At 34.7% G+C, this 24,275-nt stretch overlaps 3 protein-coding genes across 5 annotated transcripts in view; 1 reads left to right on the top strand and 2 right to left on the bottom strand.

Moving 5' to 3' along the window:
- LOC126972625 (RB1-inducible coiled-coil protein 1) overlaps nucleotides 1-9,979 on the bottom strand; it is a 44,366-nt gene extending 34,387 nt beyond the window's left edge. For 2 of the 3 annotated variants that reach the window (XM_050819471.1, XM_050819472.1), the window contains exons 1-7: nucleotides 9,787-9,979; nucleotides 9,139-9,277; nucleotides 8,564-8,754; nucleotides 6,445-6,689; nucleotides 5,402-5,529; nucleotides 3,495-3,703; nucleotides 1,782-1,984 (exon numbers count right to left, since the gene is read on the bottom strand). In XM_050819471.1, coding sequence (XP_050675428.1) covers nucleotides 1,782-1,984; nucleotides 3,495-3,703; nucleotides 5,402-5,529; nucleotides 6,445-6,689; nucleotides 8,564-8,754; nucleotides 9,139-9,206 — 1,044 coding nt within the window. In that variant the 5' untranslated portion in view covers nucleotides 9,207-9,277; nucleotides 9,787-9,979. The remainder of the gene's footprint in view (nucleotides 1-1,781; nucleotides 1,985-3,494; nucleotides 3,704-5,401; nucleotides 5,530-6,444; nucleotides 6,690-8,563; nucleotides 8,755-9,138; nucleotides 9,278-9,786) is intronic. The other variant, XM_050819473.1, reaches the window with a different exon arrangement.
- A 7,111-nt stretch (nucleotides 9,980-17,090) lies between these two features.
- LOC126972644 (glucose-6-phosphate 1-dehydrogenase) lies at nucleotides 17,091-19,542 on the bottom strand. The gene has a single exon (XM_050819519.1). It carries the CDS (start codon nucleotides 19,364-19,366, stop codon nucleotides 17,882-17,884), a length of 1,485 nt encoding a protein of 494 aa, XP_050675476.1. The 5' UTR covers nucleotides 19,367-19,542; the 3' UTR covers nucleotides 17,091-17,881.
- Nucleotides 19,543-22,771: 3,229 nt separating this feature from the next.
- Nucleotides 22,772-24,275, top strand: part of LOC126972645 (protein ultraspiracle homolog) — a 74,213-nt gene continuing 72,709 nt past the window's right edge. Inside the window, exon 1 of the mRNA XM_050819525.1 lies at nucleotides 22,772-23,080. Within this exon, the coding sequence (XP_050675482.1) occupies nucleotides 23,062-23,080 (19 nt within the window). The 5' untranslated portion in view covers nucleotides 22,772-23,061. The remainder of the gene's footprint in view (nucleotides 23,081-24,275) is intronic.

The raw sequence follows: 24,275 nt of genomic DNA, 5'->3' as shown, positions 1-24,275 counted from the left end.
ACGACAGGATATTAAGGGACTGCCACTAAAAACCCTGCATTTCTTGATCAATACATTAAATTAAAAGTGATTTTTTAAATGGAGTAGGAGAACAAACAAGAATGCGGTTCACTTTATGTGAGGCTAAGATGGACCTACAACGATCACTGTCATCGAACATAGACAACGATCACTGTCCTCGAACATAGACAACGATCACCGTCCTCGAACACAGACAACAATCGCTGTCCTCTAACATAGCAATCCGTAGTATGCTCAGTGCTCCATGGTGCGTGGAAATCACGGACGAATTTGATATTGCAGCTGCCAATGCAGCAATTGTTAAGGCCAAAGTCGGATTTATACCAATAAAGACAAATTCTGTCAACAATAGCAGATTTGTCTCCATGATACTTAAGCAATGAGCACGTCTGTCTTTAATAGCGTCTACGAGCCCACAACGATCCCTCTGTGTTTGTCAATGAACTTGTCGTCTGTACAAGAGCCAAACGCTGGCAGCGTGTCCACAGTAGACGGATTCGCGCTCGCATTGAGCTCAGCTTGGGTAAAGCGTAGAGATACCTTATTTTCATATCGACCGGAAAATTCCTTGTCAGAATCTTCGTTTCACAGTTGGCTTAATATAAAGTGTTTAATTATTTTCACAATAAAAGAGAAAATGATTCCTAAAAAACATGATGCATATAAACCATGTGTAATCACTACTAGAATTTAGATTGCCATTGGGAGAGCTTGGCTACTTAGTCGCGTTTTCTGTTATTTCAATCAACACAGGTAAAATGCTATCACACAACGTAGTGACAGATGTGACACGGCTGTATATGTCTGCACTGTATGATGGAGTGGAACACTGAATACCTAAATACAGCCATACGATATTGAACATTAAACAGACTATGCAAAAGAAAATACGTAACATTTTTATTCCATCCTTTTTCCAGGGCGTATTAAATTTAAGCGACTGTTTATATGATTTTATCTACACCCATGCTTTAAATCCTCTATTAAAGATTCTGAAACAGTTAGCTTATTGCCAACATTATAACACCCAATGTTCTAATAACCTCATCCAAACGAGTGTTGTAATGTTGAATTTCATAACAACACTCCTGTTTTTTTTCGATCCCTTCATGCGCAAAGAATTTCAACAGACAGCCACATTCTAATTGCTCGATGCGTGGTATCTGTATGAATTTCAAAAAAAGAACATTTCCGTTAACGCGCGTTCCTCACTACCAGAACGCCGCGCTCCGTAAAAAAAAAGTAGGTTATTCGAATCCCCGCCATTTTTCTTCGATATTTTTATTGTTTTGTTTACAAAAAATGAGCGATTCATTTTAAACTGTGAATATTCGAGTGAATTTCTATTATTGCACTATGTAAATTACTACTAAAATAAATAATTGTTTCATTAATACTTATTTTATTTGTATAGAATCAGTAATGAATGATATTAGGTTACTACTAGGACTGGTATAATGTTAGCAGTAAGCTAACTGTTTCAGAATCTTTTAGAGGATTCATATTCTGGGTGTAGATAAAGTCTTGTACGCAACTGTTGATAATTAGGTATTAAAACACTCATGTGATACTATTATCACACTCGGCTTCGCCTCGTGAGATAAATCCACATTCGTGTTTTAATACCCCTTATTACACAACAGTTGCATAAATAACTATTAGTTTACAATTCCCCTACATCAACAAGATTGGGTATATCTATACAATAACAATGCTATATAAGCAACATAGAAATATTTAATGAAAATTTAAAACCTCACCAAGGCAAGTGCTTTCTGACAGTAGTCCAGTATATCCTGCAAGGAGGCCTTATTCCCTTGCGCGAGTATCCAGTGCAACAACGTGGGCTCCTCTTTACTCTCTATCGAAGGAGCCTTGAACGTCACCACTTCCTCTGGCTCTTCAATCACCTGACCTTCCGTTGAACCCTCGTCATTACTTGACACGTTCTTTTGCTCAAATACTGAAAAAAATATTTATGAAAATGGTTTGTATATATACGATACATGGTAATTACCTAAAAAAAATTATTTAACATTAGAAAATGTTAGGTGTTAAGGTTTGTCTGTATTTCGATAGTAATTCCGTAAAAAAAAATTAGAAAAATAGTTTGACTCTATTTTGACGGTAATCCCGTTGGGATGAAAGATAAAATCAAACGTAGAGAATTAAATGTAGGTAGTAAGAAATATCATTTATCAAAAGTCTTTACACATTTACCTTAGGTTGTATTATATATTTTTCTGGGTGTATTGACATTTGTACATAAACCAAAGGCAAGAAAAACAACATGTCTGTATTATAGTCAAAAAGCTGTTACTACTCGAGAAGGTCAGCTGTGTCTCTGCCATGAGAGAGGAGTCGAGGCAAAGAGAACAACTAAAAGACAGACCTACTCCCTATCTATATAAGAAGAAGTTTAATTTCTTTACAAGCCTAGCGAAACTTTCTAAGAAAAAACCGAAACGTATGTAATGTACGAAACGTGCAGTGATTGATAAATTGACAGATGACGGCTATAATCTTGTAAAAATTGAGATAGCCGAAATCTACTACGTTATAAGCAACTGTTCGCTTTCAAACTTAGCCGGATTATACTTTGTCGCCATATTGTAAGTACAATTACAAATTTATGTCACATCTCACCGCATGTTTCATACTAAACTAAATTTCACTTTTTACTCAGGCACTCCCGCCTCCTATAACGTAGAATTGACATCCTCTTTATTATATACTAGCTGACCCGGCAAACGTTGTTTTGCCATATAAAGTATAATTCACGCGATAGTTTTATAAGTAATAAAATATTGCCTATATTATAGCCTGTACATCATTTTGTTCTATTGTCAATAGTTTTTGCAGCGCACGCAAAAATAGGTTTTCGATTTTACACCTTGTGTTACAAAATAGCAATTTTATTACGGATCCCTAGTTTTGAAAAAAAAAACATAGCCTATAGCCTTCCTCGATAAATGGACTACCCAACACTGAAAGAATCATTCAAATCGGACCAGTAGTACCAGAGATTAGCGCGTTCAAACATACAAACAAACACTGCAGCTTTATAATATTAGTATAGACTACAAAAGTTGCCAAGAGTAGAACAATGAAATATACCAGTCAACATTGACGACGCTTATTGGAAAATCAACTAAACGCTAGAATAAAATTAAGTTAATTTTAGTGTTTTCTTCGATAAATCAGATGTGACCCTGAAAACGGGCTCCTGCAAAGGTCACGAAACGTCGGAAATTAATAAATTATACAAAACTAAACTTTTACGCAAATGCCTAATGTGAAAAGTTACAATTACACGCGGTAAGATCCTTTTAAAAATATTTTATTTAAAAGTAAAAATTATAAAAAAGTATTTCATACAAATGAGTGATATTAAAATTACGCTAATAAATATATATAATAAGAAAGTAATAAACAGGCAACATGCTACATTACTACCTTTTATTCTAACTCACCATCCTCATCCGACAGCTTGAAGACACCAACACCGAAATCCTGCATTCCCTTGGTCTCCGAGCTGCTGTCAAGGTTGCTGCTATAATGGTAGCCCTCATACTCGGTCTCCTCGAATACATCGAACGCCGAAAACCGGTGTGCCTCCGCATGCAGCTGAAGTGGTGACAATATTGGAATCTTGCCCAGCGATTCTAAAACTTCATTAAGACTGCAATTAAAACGAATATTATATCAGTCAATGCTATGTCATACAAATATACATTTTAAGAATATTTACACAATCATTCAAATCTAGTTATGACTTTACAGTATACTATCGTATAGATAAAGAGTGCCAGAGAGAATAAAAAGGCATAAAAGGCATTAATTTTCTCAAAATTGATCCCTTCAGAATTCTTTTTGATGTAATTTCTAATCTACTAGATACTACTACCCTTTCGGAAACAAATGGCGCTCTGAGAGAGAAGAAGAGGCGCAAGAAACTCTCCCAGCGTTCTGTTTTGTTTGTGATTGAACTGTGGCTGGGACTTCATTATAAAAGCGTATTATAAAAATAAAAGTTAATTATAAATCCTAATAGAATAAGTTACAAGCAATCGCTTATTTCTAGTGTTATAATAATGAAAATCACTATTAAGAGCAAAAAGATGACTATTTTTGTGAATGAATATTTTAAATTTCATAAATGTACTCACAATGAACAGTCATAATATTTATTTCTTTATATTTTGAACAACTATAACTAAGATACAGCAAGATAGAAAAGATAAGTGAAGTTATTGTTACTGTAACTGATTTTGTCTGACAAGTATTTTTAATATTAAACCACTAGGTAACACACACATTGACAAATATAATTTGCTCAAGCATTATTGGGCTGTCAGCTCGTCTATATGCTAGTATGTCTATAGACAAAAGAATCTGAGATTAAACGGTCTCACTTGATGTTGGGTGATCAAGCTCGTCCATTACATTATTATAGAGTAGATACAATGCCGATTTCGTTTTTATCGTAACATCGATAAATGATAAGTTGAAAAGATAAATTGAAGGCACAACATGCAATACTCACTTCATAACCATTACATTTGTGAAATGAGGCTCATTAGTTAATATTTATTAAACACTAGCTGACCCGACAGATGTTGTTCTGTATATAATAAATAAAATAATGTATTTTATGAATTTGTCAATAATATATCATAACATCAAGAATTACTTCGTAAAATATGCACCCTGCTGTCGTAATGAAATTGTTTCACAGCAGAACTGTCAAACCGTGCGTCAATAAATTCTCTCATAGAAATTATGTATGGACACATCAAAGGAAAAACAAAATTGTTGGTTTTATGTAATTCCGAGCATTTTTCCTTATTTATTTAAATTTCCTTTTAAACCATTCCTGGGCTTCCACAAATAATTCAAGACCAAAATAAGCCAAATCGGACCAGCCATTCTCGAGTTTTAGCGAGACTAACGAACAGCAATTCATTTTGATATATATAGATTACTACAACACTGAGTAATAACAACACACACCCAAATTTAGGTGCACCACCAATGCATTCATTGACTTTTTGAATATAAATATTTAAAAAAAAAATAAAGAGAAAAATAAATATGAATAGATTTAGATATAGTTCAGGGCCTTTTGAGCCTGTAGTTTTTAGTCCACTGAGCTGGCCCAATTGAGTTTCGCAACATCACATACAGCCTTTGAATTTCTTCACAGATAACCTTCACCATAGGAGCTTCGAATAAACATACTTATTAATAATTCTAAAATTTTATGAGAATCGCCACTATTAAAAAATTGTAAATATTTTTATATAGGACTATTTATATAAAAATATATCCAGTATTCAAAACTAAATCTCAAAAATAATATATAAAAAAGAGTAATTACCTATTCAACATTTCATGATACTCCTCCTTTTTTAGTCGATGCTTCTTAAATGATTCCTTAAAACTTCGGGATCTCTCACAGAATTCATTGAATATATCTTCTAAATTTGCAACAACTGCCGCCCAACCCTATTATAAATATCAAAAAAAGAATTAAAGTCCAGTAACAAATTAAATAATTAATAACAAACCTAACATGCATGAGCTTTTAGATGTAATAATAAACCAAATTAAGACTTTCATTCCCAGTGGTAATAGGCTCTTCCCACTACAATGCAGCCCTGCTCATGAAATGACAATTCTCACAGCCGCATGATTGCATTGTACCATGAGACTTAAGATATATCACAGTAGCCCCATAATTTTACTAGATAGCAAAACAAATAATGTCTAATAAGACATTTATAATTAATGTGATTTAAAATCTTTTCTCCATGACATCTATTCTGTATTGATAAAGGTAAGATAAAGACAAAAAGTTTTAAATTTGGAATAACTTTACTTCTTGTTTACTAATAACACAGATTGTTCTTGCACACACTTGGAAGCAGATGCAAGCACTGCTGTAGTCTAGCTATCCTGTACAAAGGACCCAAAAATGTTCCCAAACTTAGGGATTTTGAGATACTGTTATAACTAAGAAGCATTTATTATGTTGAAACAACATAAAGGATTCTTAGCAAGTTATCAGCAGCTCCCTAGTAAACAATATTCACTAACTTATTGAACATTCTATAAATAGATTTATCTGTATATTTCTGTTTACAAAATAGGCTATAATTAACATTCTTGATATAATCTTATTAGTTTACATGATGTATATATGACAAATATTACGGGAATGTTTTTATATCAGGAAATATGTAGCATTTTTATGGAACTTCTTACCAATAAGTGACTTAGCCTCACTACCAGCAATGTAGGCTAATATAAGAGTCTAGGAAGCATTTAGGCACGATCAGTGCCATCCACATACATGAATAAGACTTATATTTATAGTCCTATATTGGTAATGCTTTGTCACTAAACAAAAATTAAATTTACCTGATGCTGTAAATGCTGTTCATGAACAAGCTGATCACAGTTCCGTGAAACCTCATGCGCAAGATCACTGAACTGTTCTGCTAGTGCGGCACATGAATTAACTGTGTGGACATTAGGTTGTAACCCACAGCACACTTCCACTGCACTTTTTAACTCAGCTAAAGACTTTCCATCGAAGGTGCTACGAATGTCGCTACGGAATTCTCCAGTACTTAATTCTACAATAGGACTGAGATCGCCACACACTAAAAACAAATTTTTATTATGTTTATAGTTATATAATTTATATTTATATATACATTGATGAAGGTTAATACTAACATACACAGTAGGTTCCCAATTATCTGAATCAATTATTGAAATAAGGGATGTTCCAGGTAATAAAAAAATTATATTTTTAACAGTTTATGAATAGATAAAAATAATTCTAGATCTAAAACTTAGTGACAATCAAGGCTCTTCCAGGAGAGTAGACACACTTTTAGTGCCTACTAAATATATATAACAAGAGTATCTTATGGGAATATGTTATGATTTTGTATTTTTATTTATTTTCTACATATAATATTTTTATTAGCTATAAAAATATTATAATAATTTAAAATATAATATTTATTCTACATAGTTCATAAGCATTGAAGAGCAACCCTCACTTACTTTTTTTAACATAAATCTTATCCATATTACATATTACTGTGATATTAAAGTTATTTATAATCATATTTTTGCTTAACTTTGATAAAATTTATTTAGACTTATACATATAAATTATAAATTTAAATCAATTTAAGAATCTGGATTTCCTCAAGTAATAAACTATATACTGTAATAAAAAGTGGCAGGCTGTAATTCATAGAGGCAAAGAGGGGGAGGCTATGTGCAGGGATAGAAGTCAAAATGAGAGAGGTACTTTAATTTGTTGAATTATCAGTTCAAAAATTACAAAGAGATTTTATTACAATTTTATACATACAATATGCTACTCCTTTATTGCTTTAAGCATTATAATGAATACAACTTACTGATAAATTGGACAGTGTTTAAGGAAGTCTATGAACTCCTTAGTTTACACTGAAAGACCAGAACAAAGCAGGTGCAATAATCCTCACAAGCAAGCAAGCAATTGTAATATATTGACACACTTAACATTGACACACTTTTTACACAAATTATCTTGCCCCAAGTTAAGCATATATAGCCTGTGTTATGGGTTACAAGACAATTATATATTTAATACAATATACTTACTTAAACATACATAAATTCATATAAACATATATATAGACATACATAAATACATTTAAACATCCATTACTCGGAAACAAACATCCATATTCATCATATAAATGCTTGCACTTACTGGGATTCGAACCCGGGACCTCTAGCTTAGTAGGTAGGATCGCTTACCACTCGGCTATACAGGTCGTCAAATAATGGAATGCAACACAAGATGGAAAGATGAAAAAGAATCATGGGATGAAGGGAAAGTATCATAAAGACAATGACAGCACATAAACAAATAATTGGATATAATATAGGTCTATACTTCTTATATATAAAGATCTCGTGTCCCAGTGTTTGTTAACATACTCCACCAAAATGGCTAAATCAATTTGTTTGAAAATTTGTGTGTACATCGGGTACATCTGAGAATTGGCCATAAGGGTAACCCCTAAATATTTTATATATTTATTTTTTGACAATTTTCTTATTATTTGTATTTTATTATGATTCAGCAATAAAAAATACATACAACTTGAAATTTTCATCCGTCTACGATCAACACCTATTTTTGTATTGCGATTTTTATATTATTCTGTACATATAAGATATTTTAATCTATGCATTGCAATCACAATATCTCTGGAACCATAAAGCATAGAGACTTGATTGGTGTTGAGGCGAAGATATCAGCTAAGAATTGCTTTTACAAAATTCCACCCACAAGAGTTTATTATTTTATTTTATTTTGGCATCAAACAGTCACAAAATTACAATTTTAATGTTATATAATTACTAAAGAGAAGACTTATAGTGCCAAAAATTAATTATTATGAACAGAAAAAAATGTGCCGGGTCAGATAGTGTTGTATACATCTACAAAAGTAAATATACATACTTGACTGTCTTAAATGAGTTTCCTTGACTGAAGGCTTACTAAACATGTAGATAGGATTAGTGTCGGTTCCAGCACTATACGAGGACACCATATGATCTGACTGCAAAACCTCACCTCCACTTACAAGTAACACAAGAGATGCAGATGGTATCTTTGTTTTTCTTTCTATTGCAGCTTTTAAACTTGAAACACTAAAATCATACATAATCCTGGATAATGTTTAAGCAAGACAACATACAATACTAGATCATAATCATTATCATAATACATCTTAAGGTGCTCCTGAACGTGAGAGGTGTAACACATGTTATATTAATAATTAATATAGTTAATTTTACAAGTATTCAAAACTAGACATCATATTATAGTGCACAGGAATAATTTTATGGGGCTTAGTTTGTGAACAATAAATTTAATGTGTAGCAAATATGTATAATTAATAATTTTGTTTGGAACTATTCCGGTTTAATAACAAAATGCATAACAATATAATATGTTTACATTAATCCAAAATATGTAATTTAAAAGTTAGAAAATAAAAATAGTATAGCTAGTAATAATAATTAAAATGTTACCTTTGCAAAGTAAGATTCATATCATATGTGGTCATTTGACCTGCATCTACATGAAACACATACAACATCTTAATTGTTTTAAATTATTGCTCCTTCTAATACTTTCTCAGGTTTCTCTTTATTGTCAGAATAAACAAATCTGTAATACAATTAATATAATAATTATTAATTATTGCACTTTACAAAATATATAGGAAAATATTATGATTATGCCATTTGGACCTAATTATCTACTGCATTGTCAGGTCCTATTTTTTTATAAATCTTTAAATTTTCAACTAAATGGCTGTTGATGAAAATTATGTAATAATATTTACATTTAAAAGCATTGCATAATAAAGTAATTTGTCAGTGAATATTTATTATAATTTAAAAATGATAATTAGAAAAGTAAATGCTAATAAATTTAAAAAAGTGTACTATGTAAACAGTAAATGAAAATATCACAGCTGATACAAGAAAACAATCAAAAGTAGGTAATTGTTTATAGCTTTAATAAAATAATTTATATCAACAAGATTAAAAATTAAGAGCCATTGTTAAAGCTAATTATGATATATTCTGATAGAACATGTAGATCTACAATAATAGAACACATAATAAAATAGAACGTAAAAACGATTGGTCAACAAAGGTTGAAGTGCTTACCCAAATATAAGCCATTAAATATACACAACTTAAAAAAATCTTAGCTTTTTCTTTTCAGTCCGATACATTATCATATCATTATTCTACACAAATATTATAAAGGCAATAACACACGTTTAACTGGAAAACAATGCACAAATTTTCAAAACATCTTTTCCACCACCATGATTGTTCATTGACTAAATTACGATTGGTTGATGGTTCTTCGATTGTGTTCTGTCATCTGCAATCTGCAATATTCTTGATTCTTCAAATTGTCATGATATGTCACTTTAAATGTGACACCAGTGACCAGAGAAAAGAAAGGAAACGATGAAAGCTGAAAGCTCTTCACTGAAATAGACCACAACAATAGACCACAGTAAATTAACGTTTTATAGAGTAAATTAATTTAATTATACTGCTTATAAATATAACAATTATGCGTGGCTGCCATCTCGGATTTCAAAAATTATCCGAAATGCGTTCTCGGCACCCTCGAGAACCTCGTATACGAAGATACGGAATCTTGTTCAAATCATAACTTTGCACGACAGCTGTCTTGGATTTACAAAATGATCCCTAATTCGTTCTCTGTAGTCTGTAGCCTTGAGAACCTCGGATACGATATCCATATAGTTGAAATCATAATTTTGCGTGGCGGCCAAATTAATCTATACATATAAAAGAGAATGTATGTTTATATGTTCCCTAATAACTCTTAAACTATTCGACCGATCGCAATGAAATCTTTTGTAATAGATTCGTTGAAGCTCACGGAAGGTTTACATATATAACTAGCTGGTAACCGGTGCACTTCGCTTCACATAAAGAAATGCATAGTGTAATTATAGAAAATCTTTTAGGTATACTATCCATTTTGTAAATCACGAAATTTGTAGGAGTTCAATCATTGTAATTATTATTTCGTTCTCCCCTGTTCTTGCAATAAAATAATGTCACAGCAGAAAAGTCAATAATTTATGTCAAAAAACAGAAATAAAAATTGAAATTAAAAAATGTTAAGGGTCATGAATTGAAATAAAAACTATCATATATCTCAAGTTGGTTCAAACAACACGCATTGAGAAAAATCAGATCACTAGTTAAGGAGTTTATCGCGGACAAACAACGTGATACGAATTTTTTTCATTTTACTAACTGACCCGACAGACGTTCTGTACATTAAAATATATATATATATATATATATATATATATATATATATATATTTTATTTGACATTAATATTTCATAACATCAAGAATAATTTTGTAAAATATGCTCCCTGTTCTTTTAATGAAATTGTTTCACATCAGAACTGTCAAACCGTGCGTCAATAAATTCTCTCAAAGAAAATATGTCTATACAAAACAAATATTGGAAATAAAAAAATATAGTTCCCAAATCGAAATAAAAAGTACTTATCTCTCAAGTTGGACTAAACTGCACTCCATGAAGTAATCCCCATTTAAATCCGTTCATTAGTTTAGCAGTCCATCGCGGACAAACAACGTGTCACGTAATTTATATACATATATATTAAGTTTATATGGCAAATTAACGTTTGCCAGGTCAGCTAGTAGTTTTATAAATAATAGCTGGCAACGGCGCCTCTTTTTTTTATGGAATAGGAGGACAAACGAGCGTACGGGTCACCTGTTGTTAAGTGATCACCGCCGCCCACACTCTCTTGCAACACCAGAGGAATCACAGGAGCGTTGCCGGCCTTAAAGAAAGGTGTACGCGCTTTTTTTGAAGGTACCCATGTCGTATCGTCCCGGAAACACCGCACAAGGAAGCTCATTCCACAGCTTTGTAGTACGTGGAAGAAAGCTCCTTGTGGAGGACCGCCACACATCCAGATGGTGAGGATGATATCCTAACTTGTGGCGTGTCGTGCGAAGGTGGAATTCGGCGGCAGGAATTAGGTAAAACAGCTCTTTGGAACATTCCTCGTGATAAATGCGGTAGAAGACACACAATAAAGCGACGTCTCTACGCAACGCCAAGTGGTCCAGCCGTTCACATAGTACTGGGTCCCCGACAATTCGCGCTGCTCTGCGTTGCACGCTGTCAAATGGATCGAGCTGATACTGGGGTGCGCCAGACCAGAGATGACAGCAATAATCCATGTGTGGCCGGACCTGCGCTTTGTACAGCGCTAGAATGGGCCGGCTTGAAGTATTGCCGTGCTCTATTAATGACGCCCAGTTTCTTTGAAGCCAATTTGGCTTTGCCCTCCAGATGGCCACGGAATTGGCAATCGCTCGAGATTTCAAGACCCAGTATTCCGATACAATGCGAGGCTTTTAGGGAAGTGTTGTCGAAGAGCGGTGATGCGACAAATGGGGTTTTTTTGGTGGTAAACGCGCAAACTTGAGTCTTCTGGGGGTTAAATTAGACAAGGTTCAATTTACGCCATTCCGCGACCTTCTCAAGAGAGGACTCGATAGAAGACACAAGTTTCTCCCGGCACTGGTCGACGATTTCCCGAGAGAGACGTGCATGGCCCGTGTATACGGCATCACCAGTGCTGTCATCTGCATAGCAATGAATGTTGGTGTCCAACATATCATTAATATGCAGAAGAAACAGCGTAGGAGATAGCACACAGCCTTGTGGCACTCCATCATTCACGGGCTTCGGGATCGAGCAATGTCCGTCGACAACGACCTGTATGCTGCGCCCAGTAAGGAAGCTGGAGGTCCACTTGCACAAGCTCTCGGGAAGCCCAAATGATGGAAGTTTAGAGAGGAGCGCCTTGTGCCATACACGATCAAAGGCCTTCGCTATATCCAGGCTAACTGCCAGGCCTTCCCCCTTGCTTTCAATAGCTGCAGCCCATCTATATGTTAGGTATACCAGAAGATCACCTGCCGACCGACCATGGCGAAAGCCGTATTGTCGGTCGTTGATCAACTGGTGACCCTCTAGGAATACCAAGAGCTGACGGCTAATTATGCTCTCCATGATTTTGGAGAGCAGGGAGGTAATAGCAATAGGCCTGTAGTTTGCCGGATCCGAACTGTCTCCTTTTTTTTGGATCGGATGGACAAGGGCTGACTTCCATGAGTCAGGGACTACGCCTTTGGAATAAGAGTGCCGGAATAAACGCGTTAGCACCGGCGTTAACTCAGGGGCACACGTTCTAAGCACGATTGGAGAAATGCCATCCGACCCGCTCGACTTCCTGACGTCCAACGAAAACAGAGCACGCGTAACAGTTTTCTGTCTGAACTGTACTTCAGGCATAGAGCTCTGACACCGCGGGATGGTCGGCGGTGTTTTTCCGTTGTCGTCAAGAGTTGGAGGCGAAAAGAGCGCACAGGAGATCGGCTTTCTCTTTTGCCGTATGGGCCAGGGTGTCATTCCTCATGTGCAACGGCGGCATGGACGGCTGGCTGAAGTTACCAAGAGCAGCTTTCGACAACGACCAGAACTTGCGTGTTCCGGTCGGGTAACTAGAAAGCTGCTCGCCGATTTTGACGACGTGTTTTGACTTTGCACGGGCGATTTGAAATCTGGAAGCACGGTTGTATTTCCTCTCAAGAACTATGCAGTTCGGATCCTTCGTGCCCAGCGCCGCAACCCAAGTTCGATACGCCTGTTTTTTGTAGTCAGATGCTGCTTTAACTGACGCATCGAACCAGGGCTGTGATCTGCCACCGATCGGTACTACAGAGCTTGGTATAAAAATATCCATGCCCTGTAGTTTCACATCGGCTATTGCAACGGCGTAGGCACTAGGATCATCTGAAGGGAAACAAACCCTGCTCCAAGGGTAGGATGCAAAAAAGGAATGCATCCTATCCCAATCTGCTGACTTGTAGTGCCAAACGCGGTGGGTCGCTGGTGGTCTGCGACGTGGGCGTCGGATAGGCACTACACTCCTGACCAGGCAATGGTCGGACGTTCCGAGAGGGGCGTCGACAATGACCTGGTAACCATCGGGATGTGTAGTCAGCAGAAGATCTAATAAGGACGGCATGTGGCTATCCGCATCCGGGAGCCGCGTTGGCGACTCAACCAATTGGGACAGACCGTACGCCAATGCAAAATTATGCACAGATCGCCCTGCGTAGTCTGTGGTACGTGATTCAAGCCATTCGGCATTGTGCCCGTTGAAATAACCCAAGACTACGATTACAGCGGAGGGGATCTGTGCAAGCACGTCGTCAAATGCCGCTTGAACGCAGCCCATGAGATGATCGGTTTCTGCGTTACCACTATAGGACCTGTAGACACACGCATAGATGCGGACGCGGTCCTCTAAATCTACGCGGAGCCAGAGATAGGACAGGACCCTACCCTCAAAATTGCCGAGACGGCGACAGCAGGTATCCTCCCTAACGTACACACATACCCCGGCATGAGGCAAAAAATTGTGCTCAAATTTGTACCCGGGGTAAGTTAAATATGACGTATCGCTAGGTCGAGATATCTGCGTCTCCGTAAGGAAACACAAGGCCGGCTTCGCCGTCTCAAGGTTGTTGTGGACGGCGTTTAAGTTGGAATGAATTCCCCTGATATTGCAAAAGTCCACGTTGAGTGTGGAGCGGGGTGCCGTGGTGTTACTGCCTCGTTTGTCCTTGGTCATGCGCGGTACTGTGCCCTCCCCAGAATACGAAGGGCAGCCAGCTAGAGTGCTCGGGGAGGGTTGCTCCGACTCTGGTAGAGCCGGTACCCTCCTGGGGTACTATCTCTTTAGGGACCGCTTTCATAATCTTTGTTGGGGAATGGGGGGGGGGGGGAATGGCCTCCGGTCCTCGACACTAACCTATACGAAACATAGCGGCACTAGGCCGCTACTTCACGCCGGTATTCTTTGGGAGTGTGGTGATTAGCCCGGACGAGTCTGGCTCGATTGTGCTGACGTCAAAAGACGGCTGCGTGACTCTCCCACTCCTCTATCGTCTCGCTTTTTCGTTTCATGGAGTTTCAAATCACAACGAGTCTACAGAAATTTCACTTCAAAAATTATGTTAAAAATAAATAGATTTACATGGCAATCGCAAGAAAACACAATGTTTCCGGGATGATACGACATCGCTAACTTAAAAAACGCGTACCATAACTTATCAACAGGTGACCCGAACTCTCTTGTTCTCATTTTCCATTAAGAAAATGTATATTTTTTTTTAGAAAAAAAACTACGTTTACCCACTTCAAAAACTGAAAAGTATGCAATTACTCAAAAATTTAATTTAGTACAGCTTTACCTTTAATATTAATCAAATGCTATTATTTATACGTGCTAAGGTTTTAAGTCGGTGTCAAGCCCTAAACAAAATAAAACTTAATTATTATTATAAACAGCTTACTTACTGCAATTATTAAGGTTGTCTGGCCTCGCGTGTCTGACCGATCGTCTTGTTCTAGACGAAGCTATCCCGCTCAAAGTCACGCGTGGCGAGTGTAGGTCCTGACTATTACATTTGGCTTGGCACCGACTTCAAAGCTATCAATATGTAGCATAATTAATTAATAATTATTTGATACTTCTCAGTTTTTGAAGTTTTTTTTATACGTAGTTTTTTTTTATTTTATACTTTTTAGTGTCAGTTAATAATTCTGAATGAAAACTCCTAAAAAAGCCGTACACAAAAAACAATTATATCATCAAGGCACACAAAAATTTTCATGAACAATGTTCATTAGATGAAAACTACTGGGCCAAACGATGTAAAATTTTTATGGGACCAAATGGCATCTATTCTGCGTCGAACTAAAGAAGAATTACGTAAATCATAAATCTCAGAGTATTCGGTGTACATACATAAAAAAAATACGGTTCGAATTGATAATTATTGTTCGAAATGAGCTCGTGCGGTAAGTGTTCGTCGCGAAATCGTACTGATGTTAATACCGCGCGTGTAGCGTAAAATGCTAAGTGAGGATGGTGTACAGTCGAAAGAAGGTGTTTCTTTCACTTTCTTTAGAACCGGTGATACACTTAAATGTACTGTTTCAATTTTCGAATTTACACTAAGACTTGCACTACACTGATCAGTCGTTGAGACGATGACGATATTTGGGTCAGTGGGACATTGTTTTCTTTTAGAGAACCTAAACGATTTTGAATTTCTTTCAAATCGATGTCACTGTTGTTCATGGCAGTGTAGTCGGTTAGAGATTGTAAAGTGTAATTAAAGGGGCTTATATGTGTTAACTCTTGTTTATGATTTACGAACAGTAGGCTGCTTCTTTCTCCTTCAGAGTGTAAAGAAAAGGTGTCTGTTTTCAGTAGACATTGGGTTCATTGTAAAGATTCCTGCTCGCTGTACTTAGTTGAATCATGACAACTTGGTCATTACATAAGAGTCGTACGTGACAGACAGTTCAGCAAAAATATAAATATTTATTTACCAAATGTAGCTCTGTCCAATTGTTTTCACAGCTATGTATTCCTTTGACATTACATGAATTTTTTTTCAGGGTTCTTCCTCAAAATTGCTCGTAGCTGTTGTCTGTTAAAGTATTTCAACGTAGATTACATAGACTAATAGATCAATTTTTACTGAGGCAGTCCCGCCCACTGACCTGTATAGATACCACTGAAAAGGCTGTTCCATATGTTTGACAGCAATTTTTTGTGCCTATTTGTAGCGCCACTCGCGAGCTCCCAGAGAACTAATTTTGACGTATATTTCACAGTGACAGACTGACAGCAGTCACAGCTTTAAAATGCGTAGGTAAATAAACGCTTCAAATAGCTCTAATTATTTCCTGCATTATCTGTATTCTTTAAATAAAGTTCACATACCTACTACAGCCTATTTTTCTCGCTAATGACAATTATTAAGCGATTAGCCATAGGTAAAAGAATTCTAATACGTTAAGTAGGTACTTTTAGAGGTTTTTTAGGTAGGTATCTATTAAGATTACAACACTATACCTATTATCACCCAGCCAATACAAACAACACATATTGCGTATTTTAACCACACTAGTCATGTAATTGTGCTAAACAGTTAATACTTATGACTTAACACATTTTATTAGACTGTGCACTTAGGGGGCTTCGAAATTAAAACAAATTTTCTGTGTTTCAGAATTTAGCACAACTAACAATAGACTAAGTAAGAAAACACTAAACTAGGTATAGCATAAATGTATTTGGATGTAGTGCACATAATAATAACTTGACAAGTTACTTAAATTATTATGAAAAATATATTTGTTTTTATAATTATTGAGATAATATATTATTAGCTATCTACCTACATGTTAGTAATTTTTCTGGTGTAGGAAAGGTAACATAAAAGCTTATATCAATGAAGTTACTACATTATATATTATAAATTTAGGTAATAAAACATTAAATTTTTTTTTTAGTAAATGTGTATTTATTAAAAAAGTATAAATGTTTCAAAAAATACCAATACACCAACAATATTGTTTTCAAAACCAAGCAAATACAACTATGTCAAAACCTTTCTATCAAAAAATATTTTAAGTTAAGGCATAGAATAACCTAATATTGTGTATAAAAATATAGCTTTTGCAAAAACTTATTAATAATAGGTATATTTATCTTGTCCATGACAATTAGCAATAATACTTTTTATTTACTTATAATTAATTTTTTTTTATTTATTGCTTTTACATTAAAGTTAGAGATCACAAAAAACTCCACAATGGTCTTAAACCAAAACATTTTTATTTTGTTTATTTTTAGTTACACATATGAGTATTTTCCATTTTATTTATACCTCTCAATATATTAAAAAATAGTTTGGAACGAATTATATATCATAACACAAATAGTTACTGTATAACAGGACATAACATTTCTGAACTAATCTATGCCTCAAGGTGACCTGTATGACCTCTACATAATATTATAGAAATATGCAATAATAATAAATAAAATGTGATGCTTATTTTGTACTTATATAAAACCACCCTTTTATCAAAAAGAATAATAATACAACAACATGGATTATCACACAACTCTTACAATGAATTTTGTTTGACTTTAAAATGACCTTAGAAAATTTTGCAAGTCATTAAGATTATGGAATGTAAACTTTATATGAGCCTGTACTTAAAAATGCTTTCGTATACTTTAAATAAACCAAAAACCACCACCATCTCACTTCACACCTTGAAAATTAAAGAAGAGATGGCTTTTGCCATTTGTAAGAACCCGAATATTTGAAATCATATTGGGCCAACCTTGCATCAGCTTCAGGTGGTCCCCTAGACCCGTAAACATATGGAACTGGTTTTATTTTATTTTCTTCAATTTGATTCAATACTGGAGTAAATATCCTCCAAGCCTCTTTGAGCTCATCATTTCTTACAAAATGCATTTGGGTTCCAGTAAATACATCAAGTATAAGTCTCTCATATGCATCTGGCACATCTGTTTCCTTATATCTCATGCTGTAGGTAAGATCTAACTCAGTTTCCATCAAGTCAAACTTCATACCAGGGGACTTTGACATTAATTTTAAGTATAAAGCTTCACCTGGTTGAACTCTTATCACAAGTTCATTTCTTTTAGTGTGACCTTCAAATATATCACCAGGTACATCCTTATACTGAATTCTTACTTCAGCCTTCCTCTCATTGAGAGCCTTCCCACAACGTAATATAAAAGGTACACCTTGCCATCTTGAATTGTTGATGTAAAGAGCAGCAACAGCATAGGTAGGAGTAACCGAATCATTAGGTACAGTTGGATCATCAAGATAGCCTAACTTTTCTTCACCCTGACCATTAGGGTTCCCGATATACTGACCCACCAATAAGTCATTTAATTCAATTGGTCTTATATGCCTTAGAACTTTGACTTTTTCATCTCTAATGTCATTTGGATTTAATGAAACTGGTTTCTCCATAGCAACTAATGAGAGAATTTGCAATAGATGATTCTGCATCACATCACGTACAATACCAAAGTCATCAAAATAGCCACCTCTACCCTCGGTACCAAAGGGTTCTTTAAATGATATGAGAACAGAAGCAATATTTTCTCTGTTCCATGAAGGGCTAAATATTTGATTAGCAAATCTGATGGTCATTAAATTTTGGACCATTTCTTTGCCAAGATAATGGTCAATTCTATAGATTTGTTCTTCTTTAAATAAACCAGCCACATGATTGCTAAGCTTTTCAGAACTAACATCATCTCTGCCAAATGGTTTTTCAATTATCACTCGAGTATAACCTTTGATTGATATACATGCATTTTTAATATTCACTGTAACTTCTTCAAATACTGTTGGTGGAACAGCAAGGTAGAATATCCTATTAGCAACAATGCCTTTCTCATACTTATAAATATGCTGATTAAGCAACTCGTAGTCTACTCTCTTATCATATGAACCGGCAATATAGTCGTTAGCTTCCCAAAATTGTTCAAATTTGCTCTCATCACCTGGTCTTACCTTCATATATTTTGAGGACTTCTGCCTTACTTCTTCAATATTCTGCTTAGTTCGAGCGTAACCAATAAACCTGGTATTTTTTGGTAAAAGATTATCACGGTACAAGTACCAAATAGTAGGATAGATCTTCTTTTTTGCTAGATCACCAGAGGCACCTAACAAAACAAAAGTATGAGGATATTGAAATTCGGTCTTATTTTCCATCTTTAAAGTTATTTCAGCACCGTTCTGATAAGACCAGTAACCACCACTGCTCAATAAATGTACTTCCGACTTACGGCAACTTGACTGAGTTGAAAGTTCAATACTCGAGTCGCCACTTCACTCTAGTTGAAATAAAACTGAAAATGAAAAAATACGTACAGCTACAGACTACAACGTAATAAAACAGGGTCTACGTTTATTTACATGTAATTTCCCCAGATTTGAGATTGGGAATAATTTTTCCCCAAAACAAAATATTTTGTATTTTCATTAATTTTCTCTCTCTGTGCAGCCGTCCAACTAACTTCTAGGAGTGTAACCAGAGCCAATTCCACTTATGCTGATAACATACCAAATTCTAACCGGCAAGCCAAGTTTTATAGCTAAAGAATATTATATAATTATTAACTCTAACGAGGTTATAGTAGCATCCAAAATGAAAACTTGATGAAGTAGATAAAATATTTTGACAAATCACATTCACACATCGTCAAAAAGACTGCCCCCAGTAATATAAAGCCCCCGTTCTTTGCCACAGGTTAAGTGTGTCAAATACCTGCACCTGGATAGACGTCTCACTTGGAAGAACAATTTCAGGTGAATAATAATCAGCAATATCATAGATTCGGATATCTTTTTACTGGCTTATTAGTAGAAACTCGAGGCTATCAAGTGGAAAAGCAACTCCTTGTAATCAAAATAAAAAAAGTAAAGCTTCTATGGGATCCAACTCTGGGGGAATGCAAGCTGTCCAATTCTGAAATATTTCAACGCTGATACAACATAACGTATCATATTTGCGGAGCTCTTCATCAAAATAATTTACTCCGTCTGGTAAAGTGGTAACAGAAATAATAGCAAATTACACAAAGCAATGCGTTTGGTCTCTAGCGATACGCCATTACTTGCTGTCCGCCGACTGATGATAAGGACAACTTTATACGATAGAGCTTGAACATGCAATTAAAAACGGTATACAACAGCTCGGTACAAAACTAGGTTTGCTACTGATTGATTTTTGTTATTAGAATGTGTGTGTCTTAGAGTGACGGGTGAAGTGTTATGTTATCGGGGACATACAATGACGTTCTATACATAGGTATTATGGACATATCATTCGAAGTTTGATAACGGAACGGCAAAAGTGTGCTAAAAAGCAATGTAAGCACACTTTTTTCCTGTGTCAACTGTGTGTCAATCAACAAGCCTGACTGTGCTATAAAAAGTGCTTAAATTATACATTAACGACACTAAAAAAAGATGGTGTGACTTATCATGGGAAAGGTTTTTTTATATAAGATTGATATGCAAAAAACGTAATTAATTTAATAAAAACGAATATTTTTTATAGGTACAATTCTTAGAATAATAATGCTTAGAACTTGAGTAGACCCAAGTGAATTGAAGCAGTTTCAATGTAGTCGTTTATGACCACATACGTTTCCCACTGCATCAGTGTCATTCTGTCAACTTCCAGGACAATCAGTGCGCAAAATTTAATTGAAAACTTAATACTATTTCACAACTTTTAATTTAAGCTAATACATTCGTCAAAATAGCAAAATATTTTGTAAACAGAACAGACGCCATTAAAAAAATATGTTGCCGGCTATGAAAGTACTATATACCCCGAATTCCTCCGCTGGGATAGTTTTTGTGTTTATTTGTAGATATTGAAAGGAGGCTATAATGTACGACGCCACATGATGTTATAAGTATTCAAAGTCAAAGTCAAATTATCTTAATTACACTTAGGCTTAAACTAAGCGCTTTGAATAGTTTATGTTTGGAAAAAGTAGAGCTCGTGAGAACATTAACGGCCAATCTTTTTAACCGACTTCAAAAAAGGAGGAGGTTCTGAATACGTCACAATTTTCGGTTACGCATCATTTTGTTCTTTTTTATACAAGATGGTCGCCGCGCAAATTTACGATTTCAACAATATATACCTTCTCTGCACTCTAGAAAACCTCGGATATAGCTGGGAACGGCGCTTTTTCGTTTCATCGAGTTTCAAAAAACAACATTTCAAAAATTGTTGCAACAATAATTTGAAGTATACGTGATGTTTTAATTAAATTCTTAATTTATATTTTATTTTTTCTTTCTTTATTACATATAATCTAGTATTTCTTAAAATTTACTGATTTAGGGAAATGTCTATTCACTTGCAACATCTGTCTGTGTGCGTGTTGGCGAGTGTAAGTACGTGACGCTCACATATAAAATGTTGATTTTATATGTGATTATCGTTCTGAGTGTTTTATTCTATGGTACAATTATTGACAAGTTGCCAGACAAGACCCGCTTGTCCGAATGGGACAGATGAAAGGACACAGTCAGAAATGAAAACAATAGAGTCGCTCTTTTTAACCGACTTTAAAATAGGAGGAGGTTTGTTTTTTTATGTTTGTTACCTCAGAACTTTCGACTGGGTGAACCGACTTTGATAATTCTTTTTTTATTTGAAAGCTGGTGCTTCTCGTAGGATACCATTGCCAATTTGGTCCAGGTCTGACAATGGCAACCATGAGAAAACCATAAAAGTCTTAAATTTGCTTTAAGTATGTGCGCAACAAATTTACGATTAACTCAATATCACGCCAACCGATTTCTATAATTCTGTTTTTATTGGAAAAGATATTTCAAATGTAGTTTCTTACTACACTAAATTTAAATTTTTACTTAAGCAGTCCAGCCTATTATTTAGTATTTACATCCTCTACGTTTCGAGATCAAATCAGTCTTGAAAAAAGACTAGGACAAAAGTACCCTAAGCCGAAGAGCATGTATGATAGGAATAATGAAAGTGGACGAAGCGAACCAAAGGCGCAAGTGGAAAGAATTGGTCTTTGCCTACCCCTACGGAAAAGAGGCGTGATTGTATGTTGAAATAGTAGTAATTGCTGATGGACAACGGATGAAAACAGGTCGTTTATAACTTTATCGTGCGTGACAAGCTAGGTCTTACGCTAGCGATATGTATGTAATTTTTTAATTTCGTTACAATAAAATTTGTTATCAAAAAATATTGAGGTCGGTACTTCCGGTGCCAATCTGAGTTATAATAATAAGTCATTTATGTTATAGAAAACTTAATCACAGAAACTATTTTAACAATTCTTTTGAATATCGTAACCCAATTGTTTTGTAAATTTTCTGGGATCATGACTTGATCAAGGCCAAGGAATACGTAAAATATTTAGTGTCTATCAAGCAGATCGATCTTCAAGTGTCATTAAAGCCTACTGTAGTAAAGTGCAAACACGAATTTAGAATGATAAAAAAATTGATACTATGCTGCATTCATCTTTGTTTGTAGCAATGTCATATTAATATGTCAATGACACAAGACATTTTGTGACGTGACGCTATTCTTTATCTGTCATCTCATCTGTGTGAGAATCAAGAAAGGAGAAAAATTATTTTCTCTAAGTATGTACATAAATCATTTTAATTTAATAAAAATAAATTCTTGAATGTGAGAACATTTCATAGGATTCACAAGAGACTGTAAATTAATTTTTGTATTTTTACAAAGAGCGTATAATTGATTAACTTGTGAGGTGTTTTTAGCGTGTCCCTAGATATATTTAGTTCAACGACCTTGTTACTGACAGGTTCATCGTGAATTGATACAGTACAGTTGACTTTATAAAAGTGGTATACACAAATTCACAATTATTCTGAAAAGGATGGACTCCAGGGATCCTGGTGAGTGATTGACATTTAGACCATTGATTTGTTTAAATATGTTTTTATAGAATTTATTAATTTGTGCGTTCGCGTCAGGCGAAGTCTAATCCTATTACATTTTGATGTTCATAACACATAAAATTTAATATTACAATAACATAATACAAAATTTGTTTTACATTCGTATTATTTTTACAATCTTATAATGTACTCTGTTGTTAAATGTAAGTTGAATATTATGTGTGTTATTTTTACTTAACCATTTATTAATTTGTAATTTTCTGCAAAAAAGCAGAGAAAACAAAAGTGTGAGGAAGCACATAGCAGCATACTTGCATTTCTGATATAAAAATTACATCAAAAACTGTCACCAATAGTTTCTTCTATCCCATTTCTTAAATCAAAACAATAACATTGTATACTGCATATATTATCAGCCCCGTTCCATTCATTTTAAATTGAGTGGCCCGCCTGAAGATTTTAGGTTTAATGTACATTATTTTTTAGAAAATTTTCTAGAATGAAATGGTTTTGTCATTGAAATTTGTTAAAGATTTGCTATTTTATTGAGATTATGGTTGAGGTTGTTTATTTCCTTTTCCCTTCAAAGTGTGTCAGTAATAATGGTAATTGATAATCCTGTTTTTTGGTATGTTTTAATATTATAATCTTATATGTATGAGTATAGCATAAAATGAAAGTTTTATTACAGTTACACAGTGTAATGAGACAATAAAATATTTGCTTTTTTAGGTTTACCAAACCCTTACATCTATAGTATTATTTTAACTTGTTGGTGGATGATAATCTCTTCTTTCCATCCGCAAATTTCTCCCAAATGTGTTAATTTCTGGCTTATCACAGAGGTTTTTTTGGGCTTTATTGCAAAATAAACCCAGATATTCCTAAAATACCACCACCAGGCAGAATGGATACCCCAATGGTTGTGTACTTCATTAAGTTGATATTATACTGAGATATTCCATTTGAGCACACCTGATTTATTTTAATGTGAGCCTTATTATTAAGTCTTGATATTATATTATGTGGTTAATACTCTCTGTTGATTCGAAACATTGAGAATGGTTGAGAATATTGTATGATAATTTTTTCAATAAATGCTCATCATACTGATTACATTTAGATTCTAGTAATTTGATTATTTTTTGTTACATCTAAATTTCTATTTATTTTCATTTTGGATATGTTTAAA

This window comes from Leptidea sinapis, chromosome 27, assembly GCF_905404315.1.
Source record: "Leptidea sinapis chromosome 27, ilLepSina1.1, whole genome shotgun sequence".
NCBI classification, from domain to species: Eukaryota; Metazoa; Arthropoda; class Insecta; order Lepidoptera; family Pieridae; genus Leptidea; species Leptidea sinapis.
This window is presented reverse-complemented; position numbering and strand designations above follow the sequence as displayed.